The sequence below is a fragment of the Portunus trituberculatus genome, chromosome 48 (assembly GCF_017591435.1).
Source record: "Portunus trituberculatus isolate SZX2019 chromosome 48, ASM1759143v1, whole genome shotgun sequence".
Lineage (NCBI taxonomy): Eukaryota > Metazoa > Arthropoda > Malacostraca > Decapoda > Portunidae > Portunus > Portunus trituberculatus.
The window spans coordinates 26,351,265-26,366,206 of record NC_059302.1 but is presented as its reverse complement, the minus strand read 5'-3'; the positions used below and the strand labels follow the sequence as shown (position 1 = coordinate 26,366,206).

Below are 14,942 nucleotides of genomic sequence, written 5' to 3'. Positions count from 1 at the left end.
GTGACATAGAAAGTAAAATTTTTGAGGAAATATTATTTAAGTTTAACTACTGAAATCTATACTTGTGTTTTAGCGTTAAAAGACATTTCCTCATTGCATAATAAGTAATTTGCATTAGCAAATCAAAATGGTTTGATTAGATAATTTTTTTCATTGCTTTTCATATTTCTTGCACAGATTGTATTTGATGAATGCCACAGAGCCAAGAATTTGAGTCCAGTTGGATCTGGAAAGCCTACAAAGACTGGCTTAACTGTGTTGGAGTTGCAGACCAGATTGCCTAAAGCAAGGGTGGTGTATGCCTCAGCCACAGGTGCCTCTGAGCCCAAAAATATGGCATATATGGTCCGGCTTGGCATCTGGGGCAAGGGCACTCCCTTTCCAGAGTTCAGTGACTTTATCAGTGCTGTGGAAAAGAGGTGAGTGTCACCTTTCAAGGTCCACCAGGAATATTGTTTTTACTTATTTATTTACATATTTCATGTTTTGCCTTCGTCAAGGGATTTTCCTTAAGGAATGGCAAATAATAGTTGCTGCTTGTACAAGAAAAGAGAGAAAAACTTGTTACAACTAGAATTTTTTGTTTTCATTGAGGTTATGAAGTCCTGTTGGAAAATTGAAACATTCAGTATGATGGAGAAAGATTGTTATTTACTTAAGTAGAATAACTCCCAATAACAAGTAGATAATTTGTTGTTGCAATATACTGCATTGTTTAAAAGGTATTGATATTTGCCAGCATTTGATAAAGTATACTATAACAAAAGTCATGGCATGAATATGTTCCACAGAGGTGTTGGTGCTATGGAGATTGTGGCAATGGACATGAAGCTGCGTGGGATGTACATTGCTCGTCAACTCAGTTTTCATGGAGTAGCATTTAGAATAGAGGAAGTTCCTTTAGATGAAGATTTTCAGCACATGTATGATGAATCTGTGAAATTGGTAAGTAAAATGATATTTTTTGGCTTGGAGATTTTTTCCAATATCAAGCAATTATGAATTTTTATTTCATTTAGTTATAGCAATAACAATAATATATTTATATCATACTTCTAGAAGTGTATGTTGTGTAATGAAGTAGGTGATGTGTCTGACAGAAATGTGTGAGCTATATAATGGAATAAGAATAAGTAATTCTACTTAAGAAGACTGAATGAGGGGCTGTTGTGAATACATAAATGGTAATGCAGTCTTGCGGGCCTTGGGCCTTGTGGAGGTTTATGTTTCTTGTCTGATCAGTTCACAAGCAGGAAAGGCCATGCTAGGTCTGTTAAGGTGCAGAAGTAGACCAGTTTTGCCTTAGGGTTCTGATATGGAGAAGCCCAGATGTGTCTTATCTTATCTGCACACTGTGCAATTGGTGGAAATCAGTGTTCTTTCCTTTAGAGGCTAAGATTTGGGTTAATGTTTTTGGTTGGAACTGTGTGCATGCAGACAGCTTAATCTTGTCTAACTTCATAAGAGATATTGTTCTGATTTATAAACCTATGTTTGTTTATCTATATGCCTGGCTGCTTTCCTACTTGAAAGGAGGCTTGTGGAAGACAAGGCATTCACATTATGCATAGTTTAATTGTTACAAAGAAAATACTGAGAGTGACAGTTCCCCATTTCCATTTCTTTCTTTCCTTTGAGTTACCTTGAGAAAACCTATAGAAAATATGACCTCTGGATTTTTTCTCTTTCACCACAGATTGTACTGTGGTGCATTTCATATTGCCTTTCTAAACCTTTCTATAAGAAGGCATATACATAGTTACATCCTCATGCCAGATTAATAGATAGCAATATCAGTTACCCATTATGTTTCTATCTGTTCAATCTTTCAGTGGGTAGATGCCCGACAGAAATTCCAGGAGGCCTCAGAGTTGATCAATGCTGAGAAGGGTATGAAAAAGTCAATGTGGGGGCAATTCTGGTCGTCACATCAACGCTTCTTCAAGTACCTGTGTATAGCATCAAAGGTCAGTTGTGTCATCATATTTGGTGTTTTCACTTAGCAGATATCTTATGTTCATAGCTGTAAATAGCATAGTGATTTTTCAAAACATGCAATATATTGATCAGTAGATATTGATTAGAGTGTGCCTCATAAGTAGAACAGATAAAATCCCAGCATATTTAGTTATTTGTAGACTTGTGATGAATGAGCTTAATAAAGCCATGTGGAAAGGATAAGAACCATGAAAAGTCCAATATACCATCAACAATGTGGTGTGTTTATGATGACAGGTGGAACATGCTGTGAGGTTAGCGAGAGATGCTGTCAAGACCAACAGGTGTGTGGTGATTGGCCTTCAGTCAACTGGAGAAGCCCGTACTCTGGAACAGCTTGAAAGGGATGATGGAGAACTCTCTGACTTTGTTTCCACTGCCAAAGGTGTGTTCAACTGCCTGGTCTCTCTTCTCCATGGGTTTGGATATTCCATTTTTTATGCAAAATTCAGCCTGGCTTGGCTCGGGTCTCATGAAATTATCAACTTACATTATTGGGGATCCATTGTGTGTGTGTACATTGAAATGAATGCTTGTGACTTTTGTACCTAACATCTGTCCCATGAAGGCATTGACATCTTTGTTTTTTTTATAGATCTGAAGCCTCAGTGGGCACATTTTTTTGAATAGATAACATGCAACTGTGTTAATATGGTATACTTGTTGATTACTACAAATTGATATTGGAACTTTTTGAAAATCAGAATTAAGATATTAAACAAGCCCATGGCATCTTATTTTATTTGATTAATAAACGTGGCTAATTTGCATTATTCCTGTGTTGATTTTTTCAGGTGTTTTGGAGACACTTGTGGAGAAGCATTTTCCAGCTCCAGATAGGAACCGTATCAATAAGATTTTAGGAATCTCAGAAACCAGCAAGGAATTCAAAGATATTATTGATGAGGTCACTGGTAAAACCTCCAAGAGGAAACCAGGTAAGACAGATCATACAAAGTTAGATTGTTTCTGTTGTCAATATATATTATTCTGATAAGAATTGATAATCTTGGGAAGGATTGAAATGCAGTGGTTCTTGCAGTACGCCAGGCAGCACAACGAGCAGCCAAGAAAAGATTCAAAGACCTTCACTCAGATAATGAGGAGGACTCTGATTTTGAGATGTCAGGTAAGTGGCAAAGGTCCTTCATTATTATGATGTGTCAGTTCTACATCCATTTATTTCTTCAGATATTAAGGTAACTGATGCAAGAGTTGAGTGTTGATGAAAGTTTGATTTGTGAAACTTTGCTAAATTTTTAAATGTATCAGAATCTTCAATAGACATTGAAGTAAAAAAAGGAGATAGTATATTTAGTAGATAAAGAAATGAAAACTGAGGACATAGTAAATGAAAGAAATGAAAACTGAGGACAGTAACATAGAGGAAGGAGTGACATAGGTACTAGTGCTTAAGATTTGTAGATAATTCAGACAAGAAAAGCAAAACATAAACCAAAAATTAGACATTGTATCTTTTGAGGGAAAAGTCAGTGTAAAATCAGAAGACTTTGTCAAATGACTGACTGATTGTAGAGCTACTCCCTAACCAGCTCACCCTCTTTCATCCTGCAGCCCAGGCTTTAGGTAACAACATGGATTTGCTTGCCAGTTTATGTTGCAGTTTGGCAGCTTTTATTTTTTTTCTTATAGTGAAAAGGTTGTGCTTGTAAGATCATATTATGTTTATTTGTATATATCTTTTCTAATTATTTTGTATAATTTCATATATATGTTCAGTTTTACTTTACTTTTTAAAAGATAGTTGCATGCAACTGTGCATGTAAAGTGCAGTTTATTTAAAGTAGATTTATAATTTGTTTTAAAATAGCTAATTATGTATTGTATAAATTTTTAGACAAGTCTGTGGTGTCATCAAGTATCTAATATGTGATAGATTAGCTGGGAATGAATCTGAATATAAGTTTTCAATACATAGAATACCTAAATTACTTATAATGCTACAAACTCTAACATGAGTTGGATTCTCTTGCAGTATTACATATGAGTAATGTAACCAATGCCAAGTACTCCTTTCTCTATTGGGACATGTTTTGCTGAGTGTTTGAAATGCACTTCACCCTCACATTCCTAGACTAATAGAGGAGAGTGTTTATATGGGAATCACTTATTGAGTGGCACTACCCATGTTTATGTGACTCAATCCAATAGCTAATAGTACCCATTAGCCATCCCAGACTCTTCCAGTTGTAGGATCTAAACAAGTCAAAAGGATTTTTTTTTTTTATTTATGGTCTCTTTACCATTCTGGTGAGAGAGGTGGTCTCTCTCTCTCTCTCTCTCTCTCTCTCTCTCTCTCTCTCTCTCTCTCTCTCTCTCTCTCTCTCTCTCTCTCTCTCTCTCTCTCTCTCTCTCTCTCTCTCTCTCTCTCTCAGGTGTTTGTGTGTGCGTGCATATATATAGAATAGATTGCACCAATCTGGTGACTGGCTGCCACTATTTACCATCCCAAACAGTAACAGCTACAGGAGCTGTAAGTATATATTATACTGGGCTTGTCCAAGAATTTGTTCAAGATTAAGAAAAATTGTCCAAGATAAAAAGAAAAAAAAAAAAAGAAAAAGAAAAACATTTGGGAAACAGGTCTAGGAATCTGAGGGTCAGGTGTGATTATGTGTGGTTTTGTTTGCTTAATCATGGTTGAATATCTTGTAAAAAATAGATTGGTAATATGCTTTTGTCAACATTGAAGTTAAACTGAATATACAGTAGATGCTCATTTATGTGGTAAACTGTAATTTGGTGCTTTTATTGCATAGATATGATTGGCTTACATATTTTACTGATGATACCCACTTCCGTAACCATTTATTTACCTCTGGTAGACAACTGACATTCAGCTAGGCCAGCTATACATTTATCCCCTTAGGGGCTGGCTTTTGGTTTTCAGACAAGGGACAAAGATCTTTCAACTTCGTGCTTCATGTGTTATGTAGAGAAGGAAAGTGATATCTACTCTCTTCTGTTAGCCAACTATCCAGGGTAACTATACAGCATTAAAGACCTGTTAGTTCAAGATCAGTGTGTGTCTTATCTGTCAGTCTACGACTAAGAGAGGATACTTATTACATGATCTGCCTTGCATTCAGTCCTGTAGATGGACTTACATACACCTTGGGTACAGCTGCTGGTCATTGTTTGATATCTAGATTATAAAATTGTTCTTGGGAGTGTTGTGTTTATATGTCATGCCTTCAAGGTTGGTTGGTGTTACAATGACACATAGTTAATACATATAGCAATAATAATTGAGATAATAGAAAGATGGGTAAATTCCAAATACAGGTTTTAATACTAAAAGCTTAACAATGAGGCTGTGTATGGCCTAATTGTGTTTCCCAAATATGTGGACCAGGCATACTTTTGACAGTTGTATTAAGAGTTTTATCCATCAACCAGCCATGAGTTTATTTGTACAGAATGAATGTCTTGCAATACCTGCATCTTTTATTGCTGTACTGAATGACAACTCTATAGTGGAAGGTTGTACAAAGATGTGTTCCACTCTGCCAGTCTGGCAACTGAGTGAATTAACAAGATTGTCAAAAATTTTATGTTGGGTAACTTTTGAGATCTGAGGCAGTTGTTGATAGTAAGATACAGAACAAATTAATGTTGTCATTATATTAGTTCTATGTAATCTTCATAATTATTTTTGAAGATGTCTGGTGAAAAGTTATTAAAGACTTTTTGGTGGGTAAGTGGAACATCTGTGAAAATACTGTAAGCATTAGTAATTTCTTGGCCAAGTGAATATAGAATACGAGTCAAAATTTGAACTTTGCTGAAAATCCATTTGATAAGGGCAACCAGGATTGGCACCCTAGTGGGTCTTTTATAATCACAATTCTTGTTGCCCTTGGCTGGTTTTCCCCCCTGCTCTCTCTCTCTCTCTCTCTCTCTCTCTCTCTCTCTCTCTCTCTCTCTCTCTCTCTCTCTCTCTCTCTCTCTCTCTCTCTCTCTCTCTCTCTCTCTCTCTCTCTCTCTCTCTCTCTCTCTCTCTCTCTCTCTCTCTCTCTCTCTCTAACATTCACAGTTAAATGAATGAGCACTTACTGTTATAGTATTATTGATGCCATGCTGAATAATTCCTGCATTCTCAAGCCTTTTCCTTCATACATAGTGGAATCTTGGTTCTGAATTTAATTCCTTCCTGAATGCTGTTTAAAATTTGAACTCATTCCTGGACATGTGTCCACCCTGTTGTAGTGGCTTGTGAGTCACTCCCTTCATCACCAGTGATCATGGATACAAAGATATGAAGCATCATACATGTGAATAATAAGTGGTGATAGTAACAGTGATAATGATAATATGAATACTAATAACAATAACATAACTAATAATACATGTAATAAGAGAATTAAATTATACACAGTCACAATGCTGGTTAGCCTCAGAGGGACATCAGGACAAATGGTGCTCCAGCCTCAGGGGGATATTTGGACTTGACACTATAGTGCGAGTATTTACAAAAGTTTTTAGCTAATTTTATGTTATTCCTTTATTCTTGCATTTATTTTATTACTTTAGGGAATAACTGTATTTGAATGTGATATTTGATGTTTTTAATGGGGTTTTAGGATAGATTTGTATAAAGCTCTGGGAATGCATCCCTATTTCCTTTTTTATTTTATCTTAGTTTCCCTATAAGACCATTCGCTTTGTGATTGCATTTTCAGGAACAATCCCAAGGAGGATCTGTAACTTTGTTTGAGAACTGAAATTTGGTGTTGGAGCCAAAGCAATTACAGATAAAAATTTTTGTCTGAAAACTGATTTGTTTGGAAAGGAATGCATTTGGTAACCAAGGTTCCACTGTATAGTCTCAGAGAGAATATGGATATTTAGAAATAAATCAAATATTCTGATTCATTCATCTCAGAATTTTTAAGTTTAGGAAATATGAAATAACTATTACATTCATTTTGACATCGATTATTATTTTGTAGCATAATCTTAACCAATAGGTGAGGAACATTTTCAAAGCCATGACCTCATGGAATACATAAATTTTGAGACTGAAATTGATAGTCATCTATTTTCCATTTTAACTTTTACTATAAAAGACCAGTAGTATTGTCAATGTGGGTATTTGTACGAACTGTTTTTCAATGCAGAAGTATCTCATGGAAGAACCTTTAGAGCATCTATATGTGAAGAATGATGTGCAGATTTGTGCAAAATTTTCTTCACTCAAAAACAGGATGTAAAATTTTTGTAAAGAAAGATAATGCAGAAAAATTATCACACAGCACTGTGACACATATTAAGTTATCCAACATTAATATGCTGGCATTTTATGCTGCAAGTCTTTCATGAACAGATGTTTATCATTATAGAAAAGAATGAAGATGGAACTGTATCTTTTATATTTTTAGTGTATGATCCTAGAAATGAATGAGATAGAAAATTTTTTAACAGAGTTAAAACATGTGTACTAAAACTGTATAATCACTAAGTATGTGATGTAGGAATTGTTGGCAACTGATTAATAACATGTAAAACTTGGGTGAATAAAACAAAGTGTTCTTAATAAAGAATATATATATATATATATATATATATATATATATATATATATATATATATATATATATATATATATATATTATTTAATTTCTAAAATTGAAACAGGTGAGAGTGGTGCAGAGGAAGAGGATGAGGATATTTATTCCTCTGAAGCCTCATCAGAGTTTTCAGGGATCAGTGACTACGATGATGAAGGTTAGTATTATTAAGTCATTCTTTGTGAAGTATTTTTTTTTATTTCAGGAATGGTTATTTACTTGCATTAAAGCCTTCCTACACCCTTCTGTAATCAAAAGAAAAGGGCAGTAATGATTTTGTACAGAGTGAGATTTATAGTTTATTTGACTTTCATGTCTAATGAATTATTTTTGTGGTTTGTTGGTTTCTGTAGGTATTTGTTACAACATTTTGTGCCAATAGTTTATAATTAATTGATGTGCGTCATCCACAGAGAACTGGGGCCGTCCCAAAAAACGAGGGCGGCCGCCAAAGAACCACAAGCAGAAAAATGGGAAGGGTCGGGAGAATGGAGAGAAGCCTCCTCCACCTCCAAGGGACCATGTGGAGAAGGCAAACAAGCTGAAGACTGACCTCCTAAAATCCATTGAAAATTTGGGCCGCAAGCTTCCGCCTAACACCCTTGACCAACTGATAGATGAACTGGGTGGGCCGGAGAATGTAGCGGAGATGACTGGGCGCAAGGGTCGTGTTGTGCAGAGTGACGATGGCCAGGTCACATATGAGTCTAGGTCTGAGGCTGATGTGCCTCTGGAAATCTTAAATATTAGGGGTGAGTGGATGTAGAATAATGGTGAACAGTACCATAAATTACTTTAAAAATATTTTTATGCATTTATGCATTTTGAGTTTGTCTAAGTGCTTGTCTATTTGTCACTAAGCTTGCTTATTTTCTGATGATAATGTACTATAAGGAAATACTTTTTTTTAGATATTTTAATTCCTTTACTCTGGATGGTTAAAAACAAATGTGGCATAGACCCATCACCAGTAATTCACTAATTTTTTATTAATAATAATGGTTTTGTCTCTACAGAGAAGGAGAGGTTCATGGCTTCAGAAAAGGACATTGCTATCATCTCAGAGGCAGCCAGCTCTGGTATCTCCCTACAGAGTGACCGCAGAGTAGTCAATCAGAGGAGAAGAGTTCACATAACCCTTGAGCTGCCTTGGTCAGCTGATAGAGCAATCCAGCAGTTTGGTGCGTAGTTACTTGAGTTGCTTTATCTGTATGTATCCATTCATGTACTGATTCAGTACTCTCTAGAAAGGTGTAGCGGAGTGTAGATGGCATACTTTGTACCATTGTTTTTTTTATTATATTTATATATTTTTTGATGTTCATGGTAATAAATGAAAGGAAAGATTATTCACTCAAGGAATCAATAATAGTTAGGCTTTATTTTATCTTTCAGGTCGCACTCACAGAAGTAACCAAGTTAACGCTCCAGAATATGTGTTCCTTATCTCAGAGCTTGCTGGAGAACGAAGATTTGCATCCATTGTAGCGAAGAGATTAGAGAGCTTGGTAAGGCCAGTCTTGATATATCAAATATATTATTATGTAGTCTCAGGCTCTGTCTCTCTGGATATTGGCTACAAGTGCAATTCAACCATGAATTGTTTCTTTAGTCTGAAGCTTAACTTACTTCCTGCTTCCAGGGAGCATTGACGCATGGTGACAGAAGAGCCACTGAGTCAAGGGATCTCTCTTCCTTCAACATTGACACCAAATATGGTCGCATGGCCCTCGAGTCCACCATGAAGACCATGATGGGCTATGAGCACCCTATAGTTCCTCCCCCTGATGACTACAAGGGTGACTTCTTCTCTGACATCCAGAATGCCTTAGTCGGGGTGGGAATGATTCTCAAGGAGGATAGCATATACCAGTTGGACAAAGATTATAACAATATGAGTAAATTCCTCAACAGGTGAGGCATGGCAAGGAGTGGTTATGTTATGTTTAGTGAAACTGTATATATTTCTGTATAGATATGGACAGATTCTTTAACAGATAAGATACATGAAAGAATAATTTGTTATTAGATTAACAGCTTTATTTTATATCTGAATAATATATCTTCCATAGTCATTTCGTGTAAATAATTATGTAGCATGAATGATTTGAAACTGCTATGTTGTCCGTCCCTAATGTTAATGTTAGTATATGTAACCAGTATTTAATTCTATTTAATTTTTCAGGATATTAGGCATGCCGGTAGAATTACAAAATAGGTTATTCAAATACTTCACGGACACTCTTAATGCTATAGTTTCCCAGGCCAAGAGGACAGGGAAATATGACATGGGCATTCTAGGTAAGTATTTAAAGAATGTTTTATTGACTGGGATGGAAGAGCTGATAGTTGTGTTGTGATATGGTATCTCATCATCACCTTGAAAGATATCGTTCAACTCATGACATTTTCAGTAAGTGCTAAGCTTGTTATGTGCAGCAAATATTTTAAAATGTAAGAGAAATTGTTATTTGATACTGATAATTTTGCTTTGTGGACTAAAAGTAGACTTTGTCCAAGCATTTGTTATCAGGTAGAAAACTTAACACTACCTACTAAGATTTTAAGCAGTGTGTGGTGAAATGAGTGTTGTTGGTATCTTTCATTTGCAAAGCAAGGGAACTAGTTGCCTTCACCTTCACCCATTGTTTCCTCCTCTTTTTTTCCCTTTTCTATCTCTCATTCATCACTTTGATGCCAATTATTCTTTAGGTTTTTGGCAGTATGTAGCAAAATGAGACAAATCATAGAGAAGGTTAACAAGGTAACAACAGCATAATGCAGTGGCAAGGCAGCTTCCACCATCAATATAGTAATTAAGGAGCTGAAAGCTGAAATGCATCCCATTATTAAAATTGCATCATGTGCAACAATTTGGATGCTAACAGTTACTTGTGACTACAGTTAAGAACTCACTAAAGCAACACAAAACAAATTGCAGTATTTCATTCATTATGAATCTTGTTTAATGCCATATAGGATTGAAATTTCCTATCAGGAGCAGTTTATGATTAAACCTAAGTTACCAGGAACTATTTATGTATGGAGTCAACAAATTTTTTTTTATCACAGATTTGGGAATTGGAGGTGAGGGTTGCCGGAAGACCAAGACTAAAACCTGGGTTGGAAAGCATGTGACAGGCACAGCCAAGACAGAGCTCCACACTGTCCTGGTAGAACGTGGTCTGTCATGGGCAGAGGTCCAGGAGAAGTGGGCAGAGCTTGCTGGAGACTTGGAAGGCTTCTACCTCTCTCACCAGGTGTGTTTCTTGTAATTACCAAGTTTTGTCTAGTTATTTAGTGCACATGAAAGGAAGTAAATAGACTTCTTAGTAAGAAACCTGTTAGTCGTTAGCTATTGTTGTAGCTAGCAATCATTGCTTAATTTATTATTTTGCAGGTGAGAAACAACAAGAAGACAGCTGTATTGGCTGTTCTTGAACCATCGGCAGGCAACAAAAAGAAGGAAAAGTCCTCCCGTATGTTCATCATCTACAGACCAAACACTGGGATGCAGATGAAGCAGGAAGCATACACAGACCTGAAGAAAAAGTACAAGAAAGTAACCCCAGATGAGGCTCAAGAGCACTGGGAAGAGCAGTTTAAGGCTTCTAGTCATATATGCTCTCATGCATACTGGTGAGTGAGCAGTGGAAGTGGTGGTGTAAAAACCACACACACACACACACCAAACATTTCATCGCCTCTCGGCAAATGTTTTAGTTGTTACTGTAATTATAATATAGGAGTATGTCTGCTATACAGTAATGTTATATCTCTTCCTGCATTCATATCATAGAATTTTGTTAGAATTTTTAATAAGCACAGTGACCATGACTACTTCCTTGTCATAAGATCTTCTTTAAGCATTGATATATTATTCAAGGCCAAGTGTTTATGATTTTGATGGTTTTTACAAACAACTATTCACGAACCACACAGGCAAGGGAATTGCCGAAGAGTGAACAGTGGAATGGAATGTGAGATTGGCTTGCGGCGCCGGACTTACCATGTGCTGTGTGGATTGGTGCTGAATGTGTGGGCTCGAGTGGAAGATGTGTTGGCTTCAGCACCCCACTCAGCAGCCACCAAAATGCAGGTGGTGAGACTAAAAACCAGTGATGGCATTAAACTTGTGGGTGAGTATTTACTCTTGTTTTTGAACTGGTGGCCTCACTGCCATCATTCTTGTGATTTTTATAGGGTAGAAAATTCAATTATAAAAATCCTTAACCATTGTAGTCAGTAAATTACCTTGGTTATTATTTACTGTTCTTTAAATAAAATCAGTCGTATTTTTTTTTTTTTTGATGTGGAAAGAAAAGTGGTTATAGAAGCTCATTCATAAGGCTGGGGATTTAATAGGATTGTCATTTTTACTTATTCAAGTTTTTTACCATCACTTGCAGTTTAGAGCAAGATTAAGAAAAGTCTGTTGATATTTACTTTACAAATCTTTACAGGAACTCTCATTCCAAACAATTTAGTGGAGCGGCTATGCATGGTCATGGAGGAGGAAAGCACAGAGTCGTTCGAGCAAACCTTCTCTGATGATGAAAGCCGTGATAGTAAAGACAGCAAGGAATAATGGCAAGTGTGTTGTAATAGTGAACAGGAAATGTGAAAGACTAAAAAAAAAGGGAATGATTAATTTGGATGTAAGAAAGGAACAAAGAAACCACAATGTTGGGTGTATCTCACGGTCACTGCCCATAATTATTACAAAGGCACAAACTCCACACAAAATCATTAAATAACTTAAGTTGTGGAGTGTTGCTGCAGGTTGATCAAGACGCCCATCACTCGTGTTCCTCGTGTACCATGCAAGTGTCCTGGAGAGACTACTGGACTGTCAGGATAGTGAAGGTAAAGTTGTATTGTGATTCTGTGTTACTTTTAAATAAGTTGTACAACATCTGATTGAATAATGTAAAGTGTACTCCAGTTCTGGACAGCTTTCACATAGTGATTGAATGCTGAAGAAATCAGGCTGTCAGTAGGTGTGACCCATTGGCCTTACCTGATGCTACAGGCTCACGGGTCACGCTCTAGGATGACACCTGTTACTTAGGCAAGTTACCTGTTAGGTTATCACCACTACTGAGCCGCTCCCACTTATTTATGGATGTGTAGTGTACCTGCTGTTAAGCCAAGGACCACTCTATTTTAGAAATGAAAAGTACAGTAGATATAAATTTTAGTGGAGGATTGTAGATTTTCATAGAATTTGGCACTTGGTAATTTGCATTGTGTATTATGTGTGCACAAATTACTGTATGTTGCCTCTCAATATTACACTTGTATGATTGAGTCATGATATTTTATTCGTAGGGTATTTAGTACCAGTCCAACATTGCATCACGTTAGGTTTAAAGTCATTTCACTTCCTTAATTTCTTTCTCCATCTATATTTATTTTGATAGAGGTTTAATGGACTTCTCATTCATCTAGATATTATTTCATAACTGAGTTTGATGTATATATTTATAAATGCATTTTTCATACTTTGTATAAAGGTATATAGTTACTTCTAGGAATCAATTGATTTTTTTTAGTCTGACTATAGACAAGTTTACTGATATTGTTAATTTGCCCAATTATAATTCAAAATGCACATCTGTAGAAGTTGAGAGTTTATCTTTTTCAGTGATAGCTTCTTCAGTACCTTCAATACAGGCAGTGCAGTGGATGTGGATAACTGATGGTCACCAGACAGGCATCAGCAGGTACTCAGCATCAGTTTACAGGGCATTTTCCAAAGTATTGTACAACATGATCTCGTATGACCTGAGCACGAACGTTGCAGCCGAAGTCCTGGAGCTCTGTCCGTAGCTTTTTTGTACCAGGATGATGCAGGTGATTGGCTACAGTGATTTCCTCAGTAAAAACGGGTCTTCATCAATTGTACAGCTTACAGTAGTCAAAGTTGTGTTGCAGTGGGCGTTGTGGTGCACGTAGAGCTCCAGGGTCGGCTGCCAAGCATACGGTGTCGATGACGCAACAGTGTAGATAGTACAAGTGGTACCACAACAGCAACTGGCAGCAGGAGGGAACACAACTAAATTTGTTATTGTTTTAACAATACCTCGGAGTAGCTTTTTATGTTTGGTAGATGCTTTGTAGAGCACATTAGTAAAACTATAAAACTCTGTTTGTTTTTAGTGTACCAAAGTAGTCTAGGTGGTTGTGGAGGCAGCAGGTGAGCTTTATCCCTCCTGCTGACAAGTGCAGTGTTAGGTGTTCTTCCATGTGAGTCATTGTGATTAGGTCAGTCATGCCATTCATACCATATCTTGGTCACTTCCTTCACCAGTGGGCAGGTTAATTTTCTAGGCTTAACCAAATGTAACCCTTTGTCACAAAACTAATTATTTTCAGTATTATTTGTCAGTCTCATACAGACATTCTTGATGTGTCGGATGTCATCTGGCCAACGTCAGGATATAGGGTTGCTTTTTTCAGATCTCATTCATGATTTATAAAATGTCTCAACTTCGCAGTTCATCGTGCTGTACATTGTATACGAATTGCCCTCATCAGAAATTGAAGCATTTGGCTGATGGAGAAGTTACAGGATTTAGTTTTTTTAAGAGGAACACCTTCACTGGAGTTCTGCGCAGTAGTAACCTTGAACATTCCCCATCGGTCAACTGCAACAGGACACAACCAACGTAAGGACTGTACTTACACTGTACTGTACCAAACTGTTAGGTAAACATGTAGAAGTCAATAATACTTGGATATTTGTTTTTCTTTGTATTTCTTGATCCTATTGGTTAGGTTTCGCAGAACTTATAATCATAAATTATTAAAACGATAGTGGTCAACATTGGTGTCCTCTATCAAAAATTATGTGTTTTTTTTTGTGGGGGAGGGGGTGGAGAAAGTAGGAAGGTAGAGAAAAGGAGCAACTGTCAGTTGCCTCAGACACCTGTGTTTCAGTGAGGAAAAGGTGAGGTTTAGTAGAGGAAAGGCATTCTACATACTAAAAATTTACTAGATCTAGACTGTGAGTGTTGCAAAATTAATGGAGTTTGATGTATGTACTAACCTCCCATTAATAATTACCAAGTGTTCTGTTTTTATATGCATATTCCCCTTTTCCTACTGCTACTTACAACTATCTCTTGATCACTTATTCCCCCAAGTCTGAGGCACCACTTATTGTATGTTCATCTACCCACTCCCACTGAAGGTGCAACTATTCAGTGGCTATTTCACTGTTAAGCACCATGCATTGATTTAAAGACTACTCAATCTTTTGTCCCTCTCAAGTATAAATCAACAACTGTGAAGGGCAATGGGATTGTCTGTCTTCATACAATTAGGATTTATAGGTTTCGAACAATAAAC

At 36.6% G+C, this 14,942-nt stretch overlaps 1 protein-coding gene across 8 annotated transcripts in view; it reads left to right on the top strand.

Annotated features, from left to right (window-relative positions):
- Window positions 1–14,338, top strand: part of LOC123498880 (protein strawberry notch-like) — a 30,403-nt gene extending 16,065 nt beyond the window's left edge. For all 8 annotated transcript variants that reach the window (XM_045246391.1, XM_045246390.1, XM_045246389.1 and 5 more), the window contains 16 exons: window positions 178–419; window positions 792–945; window positions 1,833–1,967; window positions 2,236–2,383; window positions 2,793–2,936; window positions 3,041–3,127; window positions 7,657–7,746; window positions 8,003–8,341; window positions 8,606–8,770; window positions 8,985–9,097; window positions 9,232–9,503; window positions 9,775–9,890; window positions 10,662–10,849; window positions 10,990–11,228; window positions 11,532–11,728; window positions 12,053–14,338. In XM_045246391.1, coding sequence (XP_045102326.1) covers window positions 178–419; window positions 792–945; window positions 1,833–1,967; window positions 2,236–2,383; window positions 2,793–2,936; window positions 3,041–3,127; window positions 7,657–7,746; window positions 8,003–8,341; window positions 8,606–8,770; window positions 8,985–9,097; window positions 9,232–9,503; window positions 9,775–9,890; window positions 10,662–10,849; window positions 10,990–11,228; window positions 11,532–11,728; window positions 12,053–12,177 — 2,754 coding nt within the window. In that variant the 3' untranslated portion in view covers window positions 12,178–14,338. The remainder of the gene's footprint in view (window positions 1–177; window positions 420–791; window positions 946–1,832; window positions 1,968–2,235; window positions 2,384–2,792; window positions 2,937–3,040; window positions 3,128–7,656; window positions 7,747–8,002; window positions 8,342–8,605; window positions 8,771–8,984; window positions 9,098–9,231; window positions 9,504–9,774; window positions 9,891–10,661; window positions 10,850–10,989; window positions 11,229–11,531; window positions 11,729–12,052) is intronic.
- The last annotated feature ends 604 nt before the right edge of the window (window positions 14,339–14,942 follow it).